General features: G+C 37.9%; 1 protein-coding gene across 6 annotated transcripts in view; it reads left to right on the forward strand.

Moving 5' to 3' along the window:
- Positions 1–453: 453 nt before the first annotated feature.
- Adam7 (ADAM metallopeptidase domain 7) overlaps positions 454–17,714 on the forward strand; it is a 31,331-nt gene continuing 14,070 nt past the window's right edge. For 3 of the 6 annotated variants that reach the window (XM_070016676.1, XM_070016678.1, XM_070016679.1), the window contains exons 1-10: positions 456–617; positions 1,453–1,556; positions 3,712–3,788; positions 4,673–4,751; positions 6,083–6,159; positions 7,627–7,816; positions 8,749–8,802; positions 11,264–11,335; positions 12,674–12,843; positions 14,659–14,743. In XM_070016676.1, the coding sequence (XP_069872777.1) occupies positions 566–617; positions 1,453–1,556; positions 3,712–3,788; positions 4,673–4,751; positions 6,083–6,159; positions 7,627–7,816; positions 8,749–8,802; positions 11,264–11,335; positions 12,674–12,843; positions 14,659–14,743 (960 nt within the window). In that variant the 5' untranslated portion in view covers positions 456–565. Of the gene's footprint in view, positions 618–1,452; positions 1,557–3,711; positions 3,789–4,672; positions 4,752–6,082; positions 6,160–7,626; positions 7,817–8,748; positions 8,803–11,263; positions 11,336–12,673; positions 12,844–14,658; positions 14,744–17,714 lie in introns of all 6 variants that reach the window. The other 3 variants (XM_070016677.1, XM_070016680.1, XM_070016675.1) reach the window with 2 other exon arrangements.

Raw genomic sequence — 17,714 nt, forward strand, 5'->3', positions numbered from 1 at the left:
CATAAGGAAAATACATAAGGATATTATCAGATAATGTGGTAATTTATGAATTTGCTCAATAAATCCACATGAAATCCAGTCTCTTTTACAAAGTTTATATATTTTCAATATATTTGTCTTGTTTGCTTTATCAAATGGTCCCTTGTGTTTTTATTACGGTCTTCCACACAGCAAGGACTTCACTTTCTTTAGCGAAAGCATAGGCCTCTAAACATCTTCCAGTGGTTCTTTCTAGAATGTTCTTGACAGTTCTCCTTTTGAAGTTTTAGTACCTCTAGAAGCAAGTGTATATCAGTTCTGAAGTGGGCATCGAGGCCAAGCCCACGTTCCCCAGCACCAGCTCAGTGGCTGTCTCTATGAGAACATGATGTCCAGCCTCCAGCTTTCGCCTCAAGCACTGAACACATTGTGTAATCGGAGCCGGGGGCACTTCCTGGTGCCGGATCAAAACTGCCTGTCTGGGTGCCAACACTCTCCATCCTCACCACAGAAGAAGAGCCAGGACGGAGCGTGAGGCCCGGCTTCGCTCAGGTACCGAAGCCCCTCTTCCACCAGGCTATCCAGGATGTGTCCTCACCACATACTGCTGATGATTTTACTCACTTCTCTGATTAAAGGTAACAACTTTTTATTGAGTTTTTTTTAACTATTATGTCATACGGCAATGTCTAGTCCCAACATTTAAATGATAAATGATGAAAGCATTATTGAAGATGGTAGAAAGGCTTGACCCTCCTACTGGATGATTCTGCACACCTGCATCTCACTCTTCAGGACTCAGAGTCCCAATACTAAGGAAGGAATAATGTTTCTGCATACCTACCATATACGAACTAGACACCTTGCTAGCTGTTAGCCAGTTTACCATGAATTACCATCCTTTCTCTACTTTATAGATAAGGAAAATGAGTCATAGTTGTAGATCAGAGTGTAGATATGCTACCTACTCAGATCATACAGTTAAAAGGGGAGTAGGGAGGTAAAGCTTTATTGAGATCAGATCAGTCCAGGCCCTCTCCCCTTCATTGCAATCTGAGCCCTGAGGTCTCCTCCCAGCTGACAACCTGGGGAAGACTTCATTTAGCACTAGCATGGGGGCCCCTAAACTTATCTAACAAATGGAATCCTACAGGAGTTAAGATTTCAGATGTAGAGATTCCTTAAAGGACCAAAACAATCTGGTAATTTTCATGGAAAGGGGCTTTGAAGGAGGTAGATTCAGGAACAGTCGTTAAAAGATAATAAAATGACAATGTAACCGCTGCAGAACAAGGCTAAAACATGGAAGAAGCCTAGAACATTCCTTCCAAGTCCCCTACAATTGAAAAGGGGGGAGGGTGTATGCTCGAGGCTGCTGATTGGAAACCTATGAACTCCCTATGAACACTTTTTTTCCAATCACTGGAGATGGATGTTATACCAGACGGATTTTCTCCTTATGTTTCCTTTTAGAAAAGGTCATCCTTGGAGTAAAGGGTCAAGAACTGGTTCATCCTAAAAGACTTCCTCTGGTCCAGAAGCGAGATCTTGGACACATCCATGATTTTAATGCACAGGTATAACTTCTGCTTTAGTAAATAAGACTTCAGTGCCTTTGCAATGAGTAAAAAGCCAACATTGGCTCCAATCAGAAGTAGATAAGAGTGCAGGACTGTGTATTTTTCAGAGGATTCTCATTAAGTTGAGAGCATGTGCTCAGGAGTAAACAATCCTATCTTTTAGCAAATTACCAAACAATCAAAACAGCGCATCAGAGTTTTAGCCCTTGCCATTTCTTACATTTCAAATAGAATGAAGACTTCCACCAACAGTTCTCTTGAGAAAGAAAGAAAACTGAGAATTTTCACAGGAACAAAAAGTCCTGCGTGGCCTCTCCCTTAGACAATTGCTCATTTAAGTGTTAAAAATTTGAAAACACTTAAAGTATTTTTTCAAAATTAATAAATATCTATTATAGCAAATTGAGAAGTGGAGGTGTGGCTCAAATGGTAGAGCACAACCTTCATTAAAAAAAAAAAGACAATTGAGAGTATGAAGCCCTGAGTTCAAACTCCACTATTGGCACTAAAAAGAAAAGAAAAGAAAAATTCTGGCTACTAATGGCTCTTGCCTGTCATCCTTGATTCATGGGAGTTTGAGATCTGAGGATCTGTGGTTCAAAGCCCACCCAGGTAGACAAATCCAAAAGACTCTTATCTCCATTGAGCAAACAAAAATGCCAGAAGTAGAAATATGGCTCAGGTGGTAGAATGCCAGATTTGAGCAGGGGGAAAAAAGCTAAGACAGAGCCCAAGGCCCTGAGTTCAAGCCCTTGTGGTACAAAACAAGAAAAGAAAATGGATAAAATACATTGAGAGAACAAGGTTCACAATTAAGTGAATTCAATTTCCACTGTTATAAAAGTTCTTAGAGAATGATCTTAGATATCTATCAAAGACACTTGCATTTTACATTTTAGCTTTTCAAGCTGGCTCACAGAAAGATCGGCATGTTTCCCTATCAACTATGAAAATACAAACTTTTCCAAATGCAATGACTTCCCTTCCCTCTCCCACTACAGAAGTCACTTTTCTAGGCTGGGCAAAGGTAACCACTATGTTTCTCAGAGCGTCACAAGCAAGATGCATCTCAACTTTCCCAATGGCTTCCCTGAGATCCTATTTCTTCTGACTTCAGACCAGAAGCCAGAAATAGTCTGCCCCTCCCATCTGGAAATAATATCATTTTATCCCAATAAGTTTCTTTACACATAAATTTTTCTTTATCTATGTCTTTTCTCGCCTCAAGCATTTATATTGTTCAAAAGTGGATGCAGTCAAAAAGGCAAAACTAGTTTTCTCCTACCTACTGTATAGAATCTGCAGACTCTCCTAGAAGCTACTCTGCAAAGACTTACTCAAGACCAGTTTAACTCAAGATGAACCTAGAGATTTTATCGTGTTAGTGCCCAAACAAGCAAAGAAAAAACCAAGAAAATAATTTGTCACATGTTACCCTTCCATTATTTGAAAACCTTTTTATGAATGGTAGTATGTGTGACTGGTCTGAAGGCAATTTACCAGTAATACTTATAGAAGCTGCCATAAAGCACACCAGGAAAAAGTCAAAATCTAAACTTGCACTGCCTTTCTTTAGAATATCTTGTCAATACTTATGAAAAAGCTTGCTCTTTTTAATGCTATTGATGGGGAAACTGTATTTTAATCATATTTCCGATCATTAATATGGGTTTAACAAATAAACTTTCGCTTACATTGTACTCTGTAGACAGGAAACACACTCCATGTAACAATGCTTTTAAGACTAGGACGTGGTAGTGATTTATTAAATGAAAGAGGCGAGTATAAATAACTCCACACAAAATTGATTACAAACACATAAATAAAGACCTAGGGACTTGGCTGGGGGTGTGGATGTCTAGTAATTTGTGGCTCCCTGGATGAGGGGACTTTTAGATACTTTCCATTTTGCTTTACTTGTAGGAAATAAGTGTTTAGAAAATTATAATTAAAAATAACTTCCATAAAATTCTCCTTATAATACTAGCTCACTTTAAATCCAGCTTCATTCGTATTTATTCCCTGAAGAGCCTGAAGTTGGAAAATTGAGAAGTAGATAAAAGTCCACCTGCTCCTGTGACAGGTGAGACACTAAAGAAATAAATACTAAATAAATACCTGTGAAAATCACATGACAGACCTTGTTTTTCAGGAAATATATGAAGAAGAAATACTATATGAAATAAAACTAAGTGGGAAAACCCTAATCCTTCACCTGCTACGATCAAGGTGAGTTCTTTGTCATCCTATACCTTGCTCATCTTGTCTGGGATATTTCTGTTTGCCTCAACCACCAGTACAGTGAACTCCTCAGCCATTGTTACCTTATAGATTTGGGGGATTCTGCCCTTCAGCCCAAGCCTATCCTTCCCATCAGCTTCAACAGACCCTGGGCCTTGTTCTCTGGACCCTGAATTGCTCTCTTTTTGGGTACTTGGGGTTCTTTATGCTGTGTCTGGTCACCTCAAGAAGAGGATGGATGCATTAGTACTGCTTGAATCCACAGACAAAAAGAAATGTGAAAAGTATCATTTTTCAACTGGCTTCTAAGCTATTCCAAATACATATTAAACCAAGTTCTTTTGGAGGCATGAGCTAAGAAGGAGGAAGAACTTGCTTCATGCTGACATCCTAAGGGCCTTAGCCTTCTTCAATAGCCCTCCATTGATGCTGTGAATTTCCAACGTTTTCCTATGGGCCTTTGGTACTGTCTGTCACAGGTGCCCACACATTAAAGGATGAGAAATTGGCAGATATTAAGTAGAATGGAAAGTTAGACACTACTAGAGAATCTGGTTAATTAGCTTAAAAGAGAACCAAACAATAGGGGTGGGGAGGGGAAGTTTAATCTTTTATTCTGAACCATCTGCTAGATCAGCAGGCCAAAACACAAACCATAATCACCCTGAGAGTCATATTCAGGTTCATTTCAGATCATTCTGGAAAGTTCTGGTTGACCTCTCAATAGGTTTGAGTATTCGTATTGCAACTCCATAATTCCTTAAGTGTTCTTTCATTCCTATGCCTAGACTCTTCTCTACCACAAGGCTGTTTTTAATCTGTTAGGGGCTGAAAATTAACAAATCCTATTTCTGTCCTGCTCTCTGTTTCAGGGACCTTCTGGCCTCGAATTACAGTGAAACGTACTATAACGTGAAAGGAGAAGTGCTTACCAGACACCCTCAGATTATGGTATCTCTCTAATCATCCTCTGCCTTTCCTCTGAACTTTATATCCTGGTGTTATTTTTCAGTCCCAATGCTAGATTTACCAATGAGTCCAAAAAGCATGATTTTGCAATTGAGTCCTGACGGGACTGCCCTCACCAAATGACAGAGCATTAGAAAATAGGACTCGATGAGCCTCCAGGGTGGCTGACCACTAGCCAGCTAGCAATTCAATGTTTCCCAATGTATTTTTGCTTACTAAGCAGATGTGTCTGCATTTAATATGGTACAAAGTGGTAGAAGGGGGAATATAAGGGATCCTACAGGAATTGTGATTGGGGTAAAGGCTGAAATCTAACACGTGAAGCAACTGCAAGATCTCCATGGAATTTTATTTCTGTGGGATTCGCAGCCCTATGCCCCAGCCCTTCTGATGTATGCTACCATTATGGTCTCATCTTCCTTCTCCAAAACAGCCTTCACTTTAATCATTAATATCATTCTAGTGATGTACATTCTATTTTACCTCCATCTACCTTTCCAGAACGTCTCGCCAAGATTGGCATTATTCCCTTTTACCAAAAATTGTGTAAAACCCATCTCCTCTATGTAAAGCAAGTATTGATCCTCATGATATCTAAGTCATAACACAATCTTATAAAATTACACAGCCTTTAAATTCAGTTGAAGATCAAGTCTCATTTTATGTTTTCTTTTTTGCAGGGAAAGGCAGTCCTGGGGCTTGAACTCAGGGCGTAGGCACTGTTCATGAGTTTCTTTGCTCAAGGCTAGTGCTCTACCACTTGAACTATAGCAATCCTTCTGGCTTTTGGGTGATTAATTGGAGATAAGAATCTCACAGCATTCCTGTCTTGGCTGGATTTGAATCACAAACCCAAATCTCAACCCACTGAGTAGTTAGGATTATAAGAGGGAGCTACTGGCACCTGGCCAGAATGATCTGAATTTAAAAGTGTCAAGAATATGGCTTGATTTCATAAGCAACCTAGGAAATGATGATGCTAGCCCTAGAGGGCTAGTTTGGCAAAGATGTGAGGATGGATTTAAGGAGTCATAATGGTATGGAAAGGGTCACATATCTAAAGTTGGTGTCATCACCTAACAAAAATTTATGAGAAATGTTACATACAGGACTTTACATAAAATAATTATACAACTAAAAGTCTCTAAAGGAAGATCAAATATTTCTAAGTGAAAGAATGTAATGAATAAATGCATAGAAATTTTTGAAATACTGATATATTCTCGACAGAAAATAAATGCTGATATGTTATAATCGATTAACTGATATTTGTATAATGTTAATGTCAGTGTTGATGGACTTTTCTATTTTAGGATCACTGTTTTTATCAAGGTTCTATCGTACATGAATATGACTCTGCAGCCAGTATCAGCACATGCAATGGCCTCAGGTAAGGCACAGAATCTTCTTTTTTTTTTTTTTTTTGTCGGTCCTGGGGCTTGAACTCTGGGCCTGGGCGCTGTCCCTCAGCTCTTCAGCTCAAGGCGAGCACTCTACCACTTGAGCTACAGCGCCACTTAGAATCTTCTTATTGTTAAAAGTTTTCCTATGCTTGGGCACCACTGGCTCACTCCTGTAATCCTAGCTACTCAGGAGATGGAGATCTGAGGATCATGGTTTGAAGCCAGCCCAGGCAGGAAAGTCCCTGTGAGATTCTTATCTCCAATTTACCACTCAAAGACCAGAAGTGGAGCTTTGGCTCAAAGTGGCAGAATGCTAGCCTCGAGCAAAAGAGCTCAGGGACAGCACCCAGGCCCTGAGTTCAAGCCCACGACTGACTAAATTTTTTTTAAAAAGAGTTTTCCTATGGACATTAATGATATCTTTTTGACTAATTTCTTTTCTGCTAACCCTGTTAAATATAAAAAAATGATGGGAAAATTGAGAGTGTATGTGTTCAGCAGTGGCAGTAAGCTCCAGCCTGTGACTTATGTTCATTTTCAACAAGATGTCTAATGCAGCGCCCTCGGTAGGATGAGTTGCATGGCATGTGATCAAAGGGCTCAGAGATGAAAAGTTCCCGGACATAAGCTGGCCTGTGTGCTCAGACCAGCAAGCCCAGAGACTTTCTCCTGATCATTCAGTGTGCTAGTGGTCAAACTGAATCCCAAACCCATGTCTCTTGATTTCTGATTCTGTGAATTACTAAATCTGGGTATTTCTCTAAGTAAAAAGTTAGAGAGAAAGCTTACAAGTCTTTAAAGACTTGGACCCAAGGACAAAGAAGAAAGATGCAAGGAGATGGACAAGAAAGACTTACTTTGATTAATTCTCAAGAGTTTCAAGAATTTGAATAGCTTTACTAATGAAACCATCCCAGCATTTGTAACACCATATATGTCCTCTATATGACTTGTAAGGAAACTCAAATTTTCTGCAATCACTCTGATACAACCACCAGTGGGAATTACTACAATATTACTTACACTGAATGCAGAAATTAGACTTTCAAAAACTGCTGAAAATCCAGATAAGTTCACTCTGACACAAACAATTCTGAATTCAAAGATTGAATCTCATTTCATTTCTTAACTTCCCAAACTTAACCTACTACATGCCCATGAGGTCATGACCTTGTAGTTTCTCTTGACAAAATGAGATATATCAGGTGTGGTGATACATGCCTGTAATCCCAGCTTTGGGAGGCTGAAGCAAGAGATTCAAGGGTTCATTGTTAGCCTGGGTTGTATAGTAGGCTAGTGTCTCAAGCAACCAATGGCAGAAGATATCTCTCAATTAGTACAGCACATGCCTAGAATGTTCAAAGATCTAAGATTCATCCCCAGCACTGAGAAAAAAATTCAGTAAATGGAATCATCATAGATCATGTGTATGCATCATGTTCCAATTTCTCTAGGGGATTCTTCAGAGTAAACGATCAAAGGTATCTCATTGAACCATTGAAATACTCGGACGGGAGACAGCATTTGGTGTTCAAATATGCCACCAGGATGCCGTATACTGCCAATCATTCTTGTGAAGAGCTCAATTTCACCAAGGAAATTGTTCCGCAAGAGGAAAATGATAAGGAAGACCAAAAAGCAGAAGTAAGTGGCCCATTTTCAATCTGATCTGCCCAAGTAAAACACCTCATATCCTAATTGTGACCTAGGAAAGAAACGATGAATCCAACTAGCAAAACATAGTATGGCTGTTTTGAATTTGATACTTAAAGGAAGGCTGAATTTCAAACCTCATTGATATCCATGTTAAAAAAACTGTTTATTGCCTATGATAAGTGTCAGTTTTAAAAATGGGTGTCTGTGACTCTCTTCATGGAATGACATCCCTAAAGACAGACGCTATTCCATGATAAGGATGTAAGAAGTCCACAGTGTCCTGAAACTATGCTGAATACTGTCTTTTTTTTGTCTTCCCTTCCAGTATTGGGAGAGTTGATAATGATAAGCCAGAGTCTCCCCTTTTATAAAAGGGAGAATGTTCTACTATTCTAATAGCTAAAGACACTTATGGGTAATACAAAGTGTGATTTTCGGTCAGATGGTTGCAAGTTTTCTGTGTTTTCTATGCAAACAGATTTTAGTCCCTTCAATCTCCTCTAGTTGTTCCCTAACAATCTGTGTTTATCTTCTCATAATTCATGGTCCAGACAGTGTCTGAAGCCTGGGCCTCTTGGCTGAATAATTAGATGAATAGATAATTACATAGTAGACTTGGTCAGATCTTTAGATTCTTATTGGAATGACCATGTAGTCATTTGAATGGAAAAAGTAAAAGAGAAAGGCTAATGAATAGGAAATACTGCTTCACGATGATTGAAATTGCTGCATAGTCCTGTATGTGTCAATATAAAGTGGGTATTTATATACATTGGTAGAATTACTAATGCACTCATTTCCTTCACCTGTTAATATCAACAATAGGAACATTACCTTAAAAATGTTAGAATTTTTTCAACGTTATAGTAAAAAAAAAAAAAAAGTTAATCTGCATCACTGAATTTTCTATGAACTTCCAGAGTGCCCGCAAGGAGAGCTATGTTGAACTGTTCATTGTTGCTGATGATTATGTGGTAAGTTTTGGGTAAAGATTTTGTTCCTCACTCATGTGTATAAGACTGTCGTTCTGATTATGACCCATTCCGGGTTCCAACTTCTGTTTCTTATTTCCCAAAACAGATGTGTTTAAGAGTCCATCAAGCCCTCTTTCTAACACAGCTGACTAATCCCAAATAGAGCTTACTCCCACTCTAAATGTTACGGAAATTCTCAACAATGTATAAAAACTAAAAACGTGTCAACAACCCCAGAGCTGAGATCAAAAGGAAATACTGACATTTTCCAAATGCTAAAATTTAAGCAGAAAGTCTTTATCAGAACCGGAAATAAATTCTAAAACTTTGGGGACTTATGATCTATAGAATACAGGAACAAGAGATGGCGGAATTGTACCTTCTTAACACCAGAAGCCTGTTTGGCTATGTCTTCTGTACAATCCCCAGAACCATAATAGGCTGACTCATCCCTGAAAGCAAAACTAGAAAACCTCCAGTAAAGCAGTAAAACATAAAGGAAATTTCCTTTCTGCTTGACATTTTTATGAGTAAGGAAAATTTTATCCATGGGAGAACAAAATTAATTGTGAGGCATAATAGAGTATTTTTATTCAGGTGCAGACAATGCAAGTTAAGCTTTCAAGGTAAAAAAAAAGAATTGGTTATGATCTGGTAAACAACTAGAAGCCAAGTCAAAAATGTTCTAGAAAGATCTTTTTATAACCTGAGTCACATGAAAGAGAATCTACCATCATGAACAGATAGGAAAATAAACTCACCCAGAACTCTAAATCATCTAATGGTATTTCAGAGCATTCTTATTATGAAAGTATTGGCTTGCATTTATTGAAGATGTAAAAGTGAGTCAAAATTTTAATGAAATAGGGATAGGGAAAAGATCGGAGGCAGATTTGAGAGGCTGCTTTAACATCTGTAAAAGGAAAAAACATACATGTCCTTGAGATAATTAAACAGAAAATTGATGCCTGAAGAGGAAAATCAGAAAACTAGAGCATGTATAGATGACCATTTATGAAACACAGAGAGATAAATAGGAATCAGCCAGGAACCAGCCACAGTACATGAGCTAATAGAGACTAAGACATGAAGGAATGTTTTTGAATGTGTAATGGTCAGTATTAACTGTATACAAAAGGCCCAGAAAAGTGAGGAAAGGTATTCAGAGTTTTTGCTATTTAAGAGGACATGTGTGAGCTATCAAGAATAGTTCTGGATCAGTGGAATAGCGGTAATAGAAATTAGCGCAGGATGTCAAATCAGTGGGAAATAAATACGGAAGAGATTCTAATGCTGTATCCTGGAAGAATTTCAATATTTGAGATAATGGAAGAACAATGGAAAGGTAACTAGAGAAGATCTACAAGATTCAGGAGAGGTGTGTTTACTCTTAGTGTGATCACGAAAGAGATTTGCTCATCTCATGTATCCCTACAGAACACTTCCTTGTCTTTAAATATATTTAATTGATCATTAGTCCCAAGATCCTGATAATTCAGAAAGTTAGAGAACAGAACCAAATTCTGAGCAGGCTGGAGCACAGGAGTCCTTCCTGATCTTCTCCACTTCTTCCTGTCCTTTGCAGGCATGCGTTTGACTTCTAGGTATTTTGGATGGTATGTTCCATAATCCATGGAGATTATGAGCAGATTCAGAAGGCTTAAGATACTGATGTTGCAGTAGAGATTTAATAAATGTTGCCTTTTTATTAAAACAAAAAGGAAGGGAAGGGAGAACATTTCCTAGGTGTCAGTGGCTCATGCCTGTAATTCTAGTTACTTCAGAGGCTGAGCATTGAAGGGTCACAGTTCACCCCGGCAGAAATAGCTTGGATTGCTGGGTGTGATAAGTTCACACCTTCCACCTCAAGCCACGTGGGGGAAGGGCTGAGACTGCCAGGATTATGGTTCCAGGCAAGCCAAGAGTCCATGGGAAAGTTCAGATTTCATCTTCACGGAGGAAAACTGGATACAATGCTGTGTCCCTGGGATCCTCGCAAGGCCCAGGCTGGATGCAAAGTGAGACCCTCCTCAGAAATTAACCAGCAAAAAACAGAGGGGAGGAATGGCTCAGTGGAATCTCACCAGCCTGGAAAATATGGGACATGAGTTCAAATACCTGTAACACACACACACACACACACACAGGAAAGAAAGAAAAGAAAAAGTAGTTTTGAAAGAATGTTAATCAGTTGGTTCAATGCATCTGTGTAATGAATTTGAAAAGGAAAAAAGATATAGAAAGAAAATCTTAGTGTTAAGCCACATGCAATGTGTTTACTAACTGCTGTATCCAATGACATATCAAAAACTTCTCTTTCCATAAATTGTCCAACTATTTGTTGGCTGGGCAATGACTTCTTTATTATTCCAATGAATTGTTTTCTTTGTAATGTCTTGCAATGAATGAACGGTTCAGGCAGTCTCTATTATTGGTAAACGCTGATGGTTTTTCTTTCCAGTTCCGCAGGAACAGCAAACCTCACAGTAAAATAAGGAAGCGAATTTGGGGAATGGTCAACTTTGTCAACATGGTAAGGTTTGATATAATTGGACTCAACCTAAAAATATAAATGCAAAGAACTTTCTGGAGTTTTCTGCTAGAATATTTTACTTTATGTTTTTATTTTGTTTGCCATGGGGCCTGAACTCGACCTGGGCACTGTCTCTCAATTCTTCAGCTCAAGGCTAGCGCTCTACCACTTGAGCCACAGCGCCACTTCCAGCTTTTTCTGCTTATGTGGTGTTGAGGAATCAAACCCAGGGCCTCATGCATGCAAGGCAAGCAGAGACATCTTCCCAGTGCCCGGCTGGACTATTTTAGTAACTTGATACTGAGGCAGTTCCAATCACAAAAATTCACCATGTGATCTAATCTACAAAAAAATATCAATGGGGGAATAAAAGAATAGTAATAAATCAGACCTTTGTGCTTTTGGTTTTCTAAGTAGATTATATTTAACATTTTAAGAACTTTCAAATGTGGATCTCTAATCACAAAATTTATAGAACCATGTGTGGAGACTTCAAAATGCAACCACATGTGAAGCAAACCTCACTATTCAAATGAGTCCTCTACCAACTTATGTAACAAAACATCTTTTAGGCTTCAAATGGATTGCTTGTGGTTTGGCAGAGAAATTAGGAAAATGGTTGCAATAACATCTGTATTATTAGATGTTTTATCTAAATTCTGATGGATTATAGTGTGTGAGACACACACACATCTTTCTTTGCTGACAGCTTCTAAAGCAGCCCAGTTCTGTTAGTTGGGTAAAGAGAACTCCATAGCAAGATACCAGAAGGAACCGGAAGGTTTATGGGCTGTAGCACTTTCCACATTGCTTAGTCAATCCCTAGGAAGGTTTCTCAGATCAAAAAGTCATTATAAAAACTCAAACACAGCTGAGTTTCTGAAGGCTGTTTCCAGCTTCCTTACATACTGTAAACCCTACTCTCCATCTAAAGTAGAAAGATGAAGAAGAACGTTCACTCCACCATGTACCACTTTCACCAAATTTGTAATAGCAGGATATTTTTCACACGAGGTTTTCATAAATTCTTTCTTCTAGACACCCTCTAAGACCAGTGTCTTTAAGGCTTGTGGTATTTCAAGGAATATCAGAATGATTTCATCAAGAATCTTTGTGAACTGTGGTCATCTCCATGAGGAAAAACACTCAACAAAATATTCAAATCACAATACATTCTGCACTCTAGTTCCATCTTTCAATTTGTTAAACAACAACTGTACTATGTTCTTATGTACAAAACAAGTTAAAAATACTGAAGGATTTTGGAAATGAAAAGGAATGTGGTGATGATGCAGGATCCTGCCTAGCCCCTGATTGAAATATGGTTTTGCTGAGCAGGTTTACAAAACCTTGAATATTCACGTGACATTGGTTGGCATTGAAGTATGGACCAATGGAGACCAAATAGAAGTGGACCCAAATATAGAAACTACCTTATCACATTTTTCAACTTGGCAAGAAACAGTCCTTAAGAAAAGAAAGCATTATGACCATGTCCTGTTACTGAGGTATGTGATTCCTCTATTTTCTTGAACATCTTAGGTGTATTATTAAAATATAAAACAGAACTAATGAACAAAAAATGCTTTATAAAGTACTTGACTGTGTAGTACACACAGGTAAAAACATGTTTCTTCTATCTATACACAAAACTTCCAAGTGGATTATTTAATAATCTTTCATTTTAATATTGATTAAACTACAAGGGAAACACAAATATGCTCATATTCCTAGGCAGAGTTGAAAATGTGACTGCATAGGCACAGCAAGTTGAGACTCTCATGCGCCTCTCAGAATTCAACACACACAGCTTATTCGTTTTCTTTTTGTTGTTATCTCAGCTTAGCTTTCAGGCTGCCCTCAGAAACACAAAGCTTGCTAAGTCTAAACTCAGAGGTCAGGTCTAGTCCTTGATCAATTGGTGAGAGTGAACAGATCACCAAATCATATCATTCTTGATTTTTTTTTAATGTCATCTAGATGCCAAATATAGTTGAGTAAGTCTTGGGCATGGATATTCAGGCATTATTATACCCAAATTTATGGGGAATAAACAGTAGCGAAATAGCACCATAAACTAGCTTAATTTTATTCAGGCCTCCTCTTTGTATGCATATTTTTCAGCAATTAATAAGTAGGTCCAGAGCTATGTAAATGGTTATAGAAAGACCCTTTTACTTTAGCAGAATTTCCCTTATGCTGACAAGTAGCTTTGCATATTACTGTTATATGTGGTGTGAATTGCTACTACGTGTCTAACTGGCCCTCATGTTTGGGACTTATGTGTCAGTTTTCTGGTGGATTTGCACAGATGTGGAGATAGTAGGACCGTGTATATGGCATTGTTATGATACTGCTTCACGTTTAAGCAGCTGTGAAATAAATCAGCTTTTAGATGGTTCTCACTCTGGGGCTCCACCCTTCCTGGCACTTTTTCAAGATCATTAGCATCCAGAAAGACCAGAATTCCAAACTCCTCTAAGACCCTAAGTAAATGCTAAAACTTATGATGTCAGAATCGGAACATTCATAAGTTGTTTTTCATGTTTTTTGTTTTGTTTTGTTTAAAAAAAGCAGAATATCTTCTTGATGAAAAAAATTGAAGTCTAGAAGGGAAAAATCTTACCTGGTTGCCCTTCCTGAATTTGAATCTTTTGATATTTTAAATGTTGTCTTCTAGACCATGCTTGGTCCATTTATAATGACCTCATTCTAAAAGCTGTTTGTGAATCAGATCAAATGTTAATCCCTATAAGAGATACATCTGTATTTGTCTTTGTAGGAAATCTAGACTAGCCCTCATATTATGTCTCTTCAAGATTTTGGTTATAGTTATGATCTCTGAGTTTCTATGGTTGATTAAAAATTCTAAAGTTTTTTAGCCATAGCTACTTGATCATGGTGTTGAGTGCCCACTAGACCTCTTTGTTTTCATTTATAACGTTTTTACTTTGTTTTTTGTTTGTTTGACGCAGGGTCGTCGGTCCCTGGTGCCTGGAATTAATTTCTTACTTGGTCTTTTGTTTTTAGTGCTTTTATCAAGAGCTTGGTGCAGGCTAGACTGGAATTTAAAAAGTGAGATTCCCATTTTTAGAATTTTTTAGAACTTTTAGAATTTTTCCTTTTTCAATTTCACTGGGAGACTGTAGTGGCATTTTCAGTGCTCTTAGATTTCAAATGAGTTCAGCATCCATAAACTTCATTCAAGAAATGTAGGACACTTTCTGGTGCACAGCACAGCATTCTGGGACTTTGCTGCCCATTGGTCTCTGTGTTAATTGAACTTAACTCAGAATGAAGAGTGTACATGCCTTTGTTTATAGTGGGAAGTGGCTTCAAACACATGCTCAAGGAATTTCTTACCCAGCCGGGATGTGCCTGCCCCATTATTCCTGCAGTGTTGTTAAGGTAGGTTGTGCTTTAGTTATATTACCTTATGAAAGTGTTTGGATTCAATCATGTGATTTCTGCGTCTGTGAAAGATGATTTGTGCATTTTGTCATATACTCTCAAGGTATGTTACAGAAACTATTATCTTCTTTATGAAGGAAGGAAAGTATTTTATTCAAAGCAATTACAGCTGAACCTTTTTGGAATTTCATGTGCCTCTTTAGTGCCAAACTCTAGTGCAGCAAGCATATCCCCTATGTTAAAATAATTAGACAAAGCATACTTGAAAAGGCAGAAAGTTTCCATTTCATACTCACCAATATTATTTAGAACACGACTAAAGCAGAAAGACTGAAGGCAGGTGAATTGCAAGTCAACTAGATGGCAATATTTTTAAAAAATGTAATCATAGCTCTTTAACTGGGTTGAAAAACTACTTGATGTTCACCGTTTAAAATAGCTTTAGCTTTTTAAAAAAAATACTTAAAATTTCATCCTTAGATTAATTGTGGAGTTAAGAAAGCTATGTCTGCATTTATATTTCATTTGAATTTTATTTATACCTACTTTATATTTATATTTATACCTACTTATAACTGTCTTTAAAGGAGTAAAAGGTAATCCAGTTTTCTACTACATTTTCCTGGGTGTTCTTTAATCACTCAAACTCTGATGACCTCATTAATTTTCAGTTTGATTCAATTTCTTTCAATGACATAGTAGTCTTGTCACCTAAATCTCTATTTAAAGACCACAGAAAGCCTCCAGTTGATGCTATATGAAAGTTACACAGACTCTATTCTCGTGATACAAGCTTTAAAGCCACAAGCTTTAAAGGAAATCATGTGCTTCCATTGTCCAGGCTAAATTTCTGAGCATACTTCTGTATAAGAAGATACTTTTGTAATGCTATTTTAAAGATACCTCTGTAATGCTATTTTTAACATCCACATGGATTTTTATGCTGAAGAATGTTATTTTGTTTGTTGAATCATTTTGCTACTAGAAAACAAACACCTTTTAATTGTATGAGTAAAACACCTTAGAATTAAAATACCTTTCAATTAACAAAAGGTATATCAATGTTGTTTGGAGTTCAAAAGGGCCTCATAGCCAGATACATATCCCACATTAATACACATGAAATATGATTATTTCTGAGAACAGGTATTATTCATACAACTTCATGGCTACTTCAGCAAGTGAAGATACTGTCCTTGGACTGACAAGAAAGTTCAGAAGCTAGTCACTATATCCTATCAAGACAGGCTTGTAGCTTAGAAAGCATGATGGCTATGAGCTACTTTCTCTTCTTATTTGTCTGACCCTTTTCAAAGTCTTGAACCTTCTAATTAATGATGTCCAAGTAAGACCATCTGAGAAGTTACTGGAAATGTGAAGGCATGTACTTATTTCCTTCATGTTTTTGCCTAATTGCCCTGTCTATTATGGTCTTGTTAAGCCTTCAGACTTAAAAGCTAGTACTGTTTAAAAATGACTACCCAGCCATTTATTCTATTTTTTTTTTTTTTTTTGGTCAGTCGTGGGGCTTGAACTCTGGGCCTGGGCGCTGTCCCTTAGCTCTTCAGCTCAAGGCGAGTGCTCTACCACTTGAGCTACAGCGCCACTTCCGGTTTTCTGGTGGTTTATTGGAGATGGGAGTCTCACGGTCTCTCCTGCCCGGGCTGGCTTTGAACCGCGATCCTCAGATCTCAGCCTCCTGAGTAGCTAGGATTACAGGCGTGAGCCACCAGCGCCTGGCCCCAGCCATTTATTCTAAAACTATTTGATGTCTATAGTTTGAGCTTTGGTTACTCTCTCAATTTTGATTCTCTCTCATTTCTGATACGTTAACTGATCCAAGAAACACTTTCTAACTTGCATGAGCAAAGTGAAATGAACACTTCTAGGCATCTACCCTGAACAACAGGAACCAATATACAAGGACACGTGCACCTCCATGTTTATTGCAGCACAATAGCTAGGATATGGAAACAACCCAGATGCCCCACCACAGATGAATGGATCCAAAAATTGTGGTATCTATACACAATGGAATATTATGCAGCCATTAGAAATGACAAAATAATGGCATTTGCAGGGAAATGGAGGGAGCTAGAAGGAATCATGTTGAGCGAGGTAAGCCAAGAACGAAGAGACAAACGGTACATGGTCTCCCTGATAAGTGGATGCTAAATCCAAAATGTTAGGTGATACGACAAAACTAACAGAACTTCAGAAACAAAGAACTCCCACTCATCTGGTCGAACCACTACTAAATATTCCCATGCTGCTGATCACATGTATGGTGTATAACATGTGAACACCGTTATATGTTATAGACTGTGAAAGACAATTTGCTCCAGGAAAGTTAGAATGAACTTGTGACTTTAAATGAGCATCATTATTCCACAATACTGTGAAATTCGGGAAATTATGTAATCACTTAATCACAATAAAAAAAAAGAACCTTGGGGAAGATAGGGAGAAAAGGGACAGTAGGGGGAAAACAATGGCGGGGGTAACAATGTTCAATAGGAAGCGTACTCATTACCTCACTCATGTAACTGTAACCCTCTGTATAGTATCTTTACAATAAAAAAATGAAATGAACAAATGAAAAATGCGCTGCCATCTTTGAATAAACTGATAGCCGACCCCTCTTTGGAAAGTTTCTTCCAATAAAACATGAAATACAACTGGGATACAGGATAATGACCAAGTTTGCCAGGAATTTTATATCTCTGATCTTCAGGTGTTTTTTAAATATGTTTTTTATTGTAAAAATATTGTACAGAGGGCTTACAGTTACATGAACAAGGTAATGAGTACATTTTCTACCAAGCATTGCTACCTCCTCCTTTGTTTTTATTTCCACATAGTAAAAAAGTCCCCCCACAAGAAAATACAGCATTGTTTTGCTGTGTGAGAATGGAATTGACAAGAAGAACAATGGAATCATTTTACTTGTATCCCCATTAGAATATCT

The sequence above is a fragment of the Dipodomys merriami genome, unplaced genomic scaffold (genome assembly GCF_024711535.1).
Source record: "Dipodomys merriami isolate MVZ:Mamm:240054 unplaced genomic scaffold, mDipMer1.0.p SCAF_12, whole genome shotgun sequence".
Classification (NCBI taxonomy): domain Eukaryota; kingdom Metazoa; phylum Chordata; class Mammalia; order Rodentia; family Heteromyidae; genus Dipodomys; species Dipodomys merriami.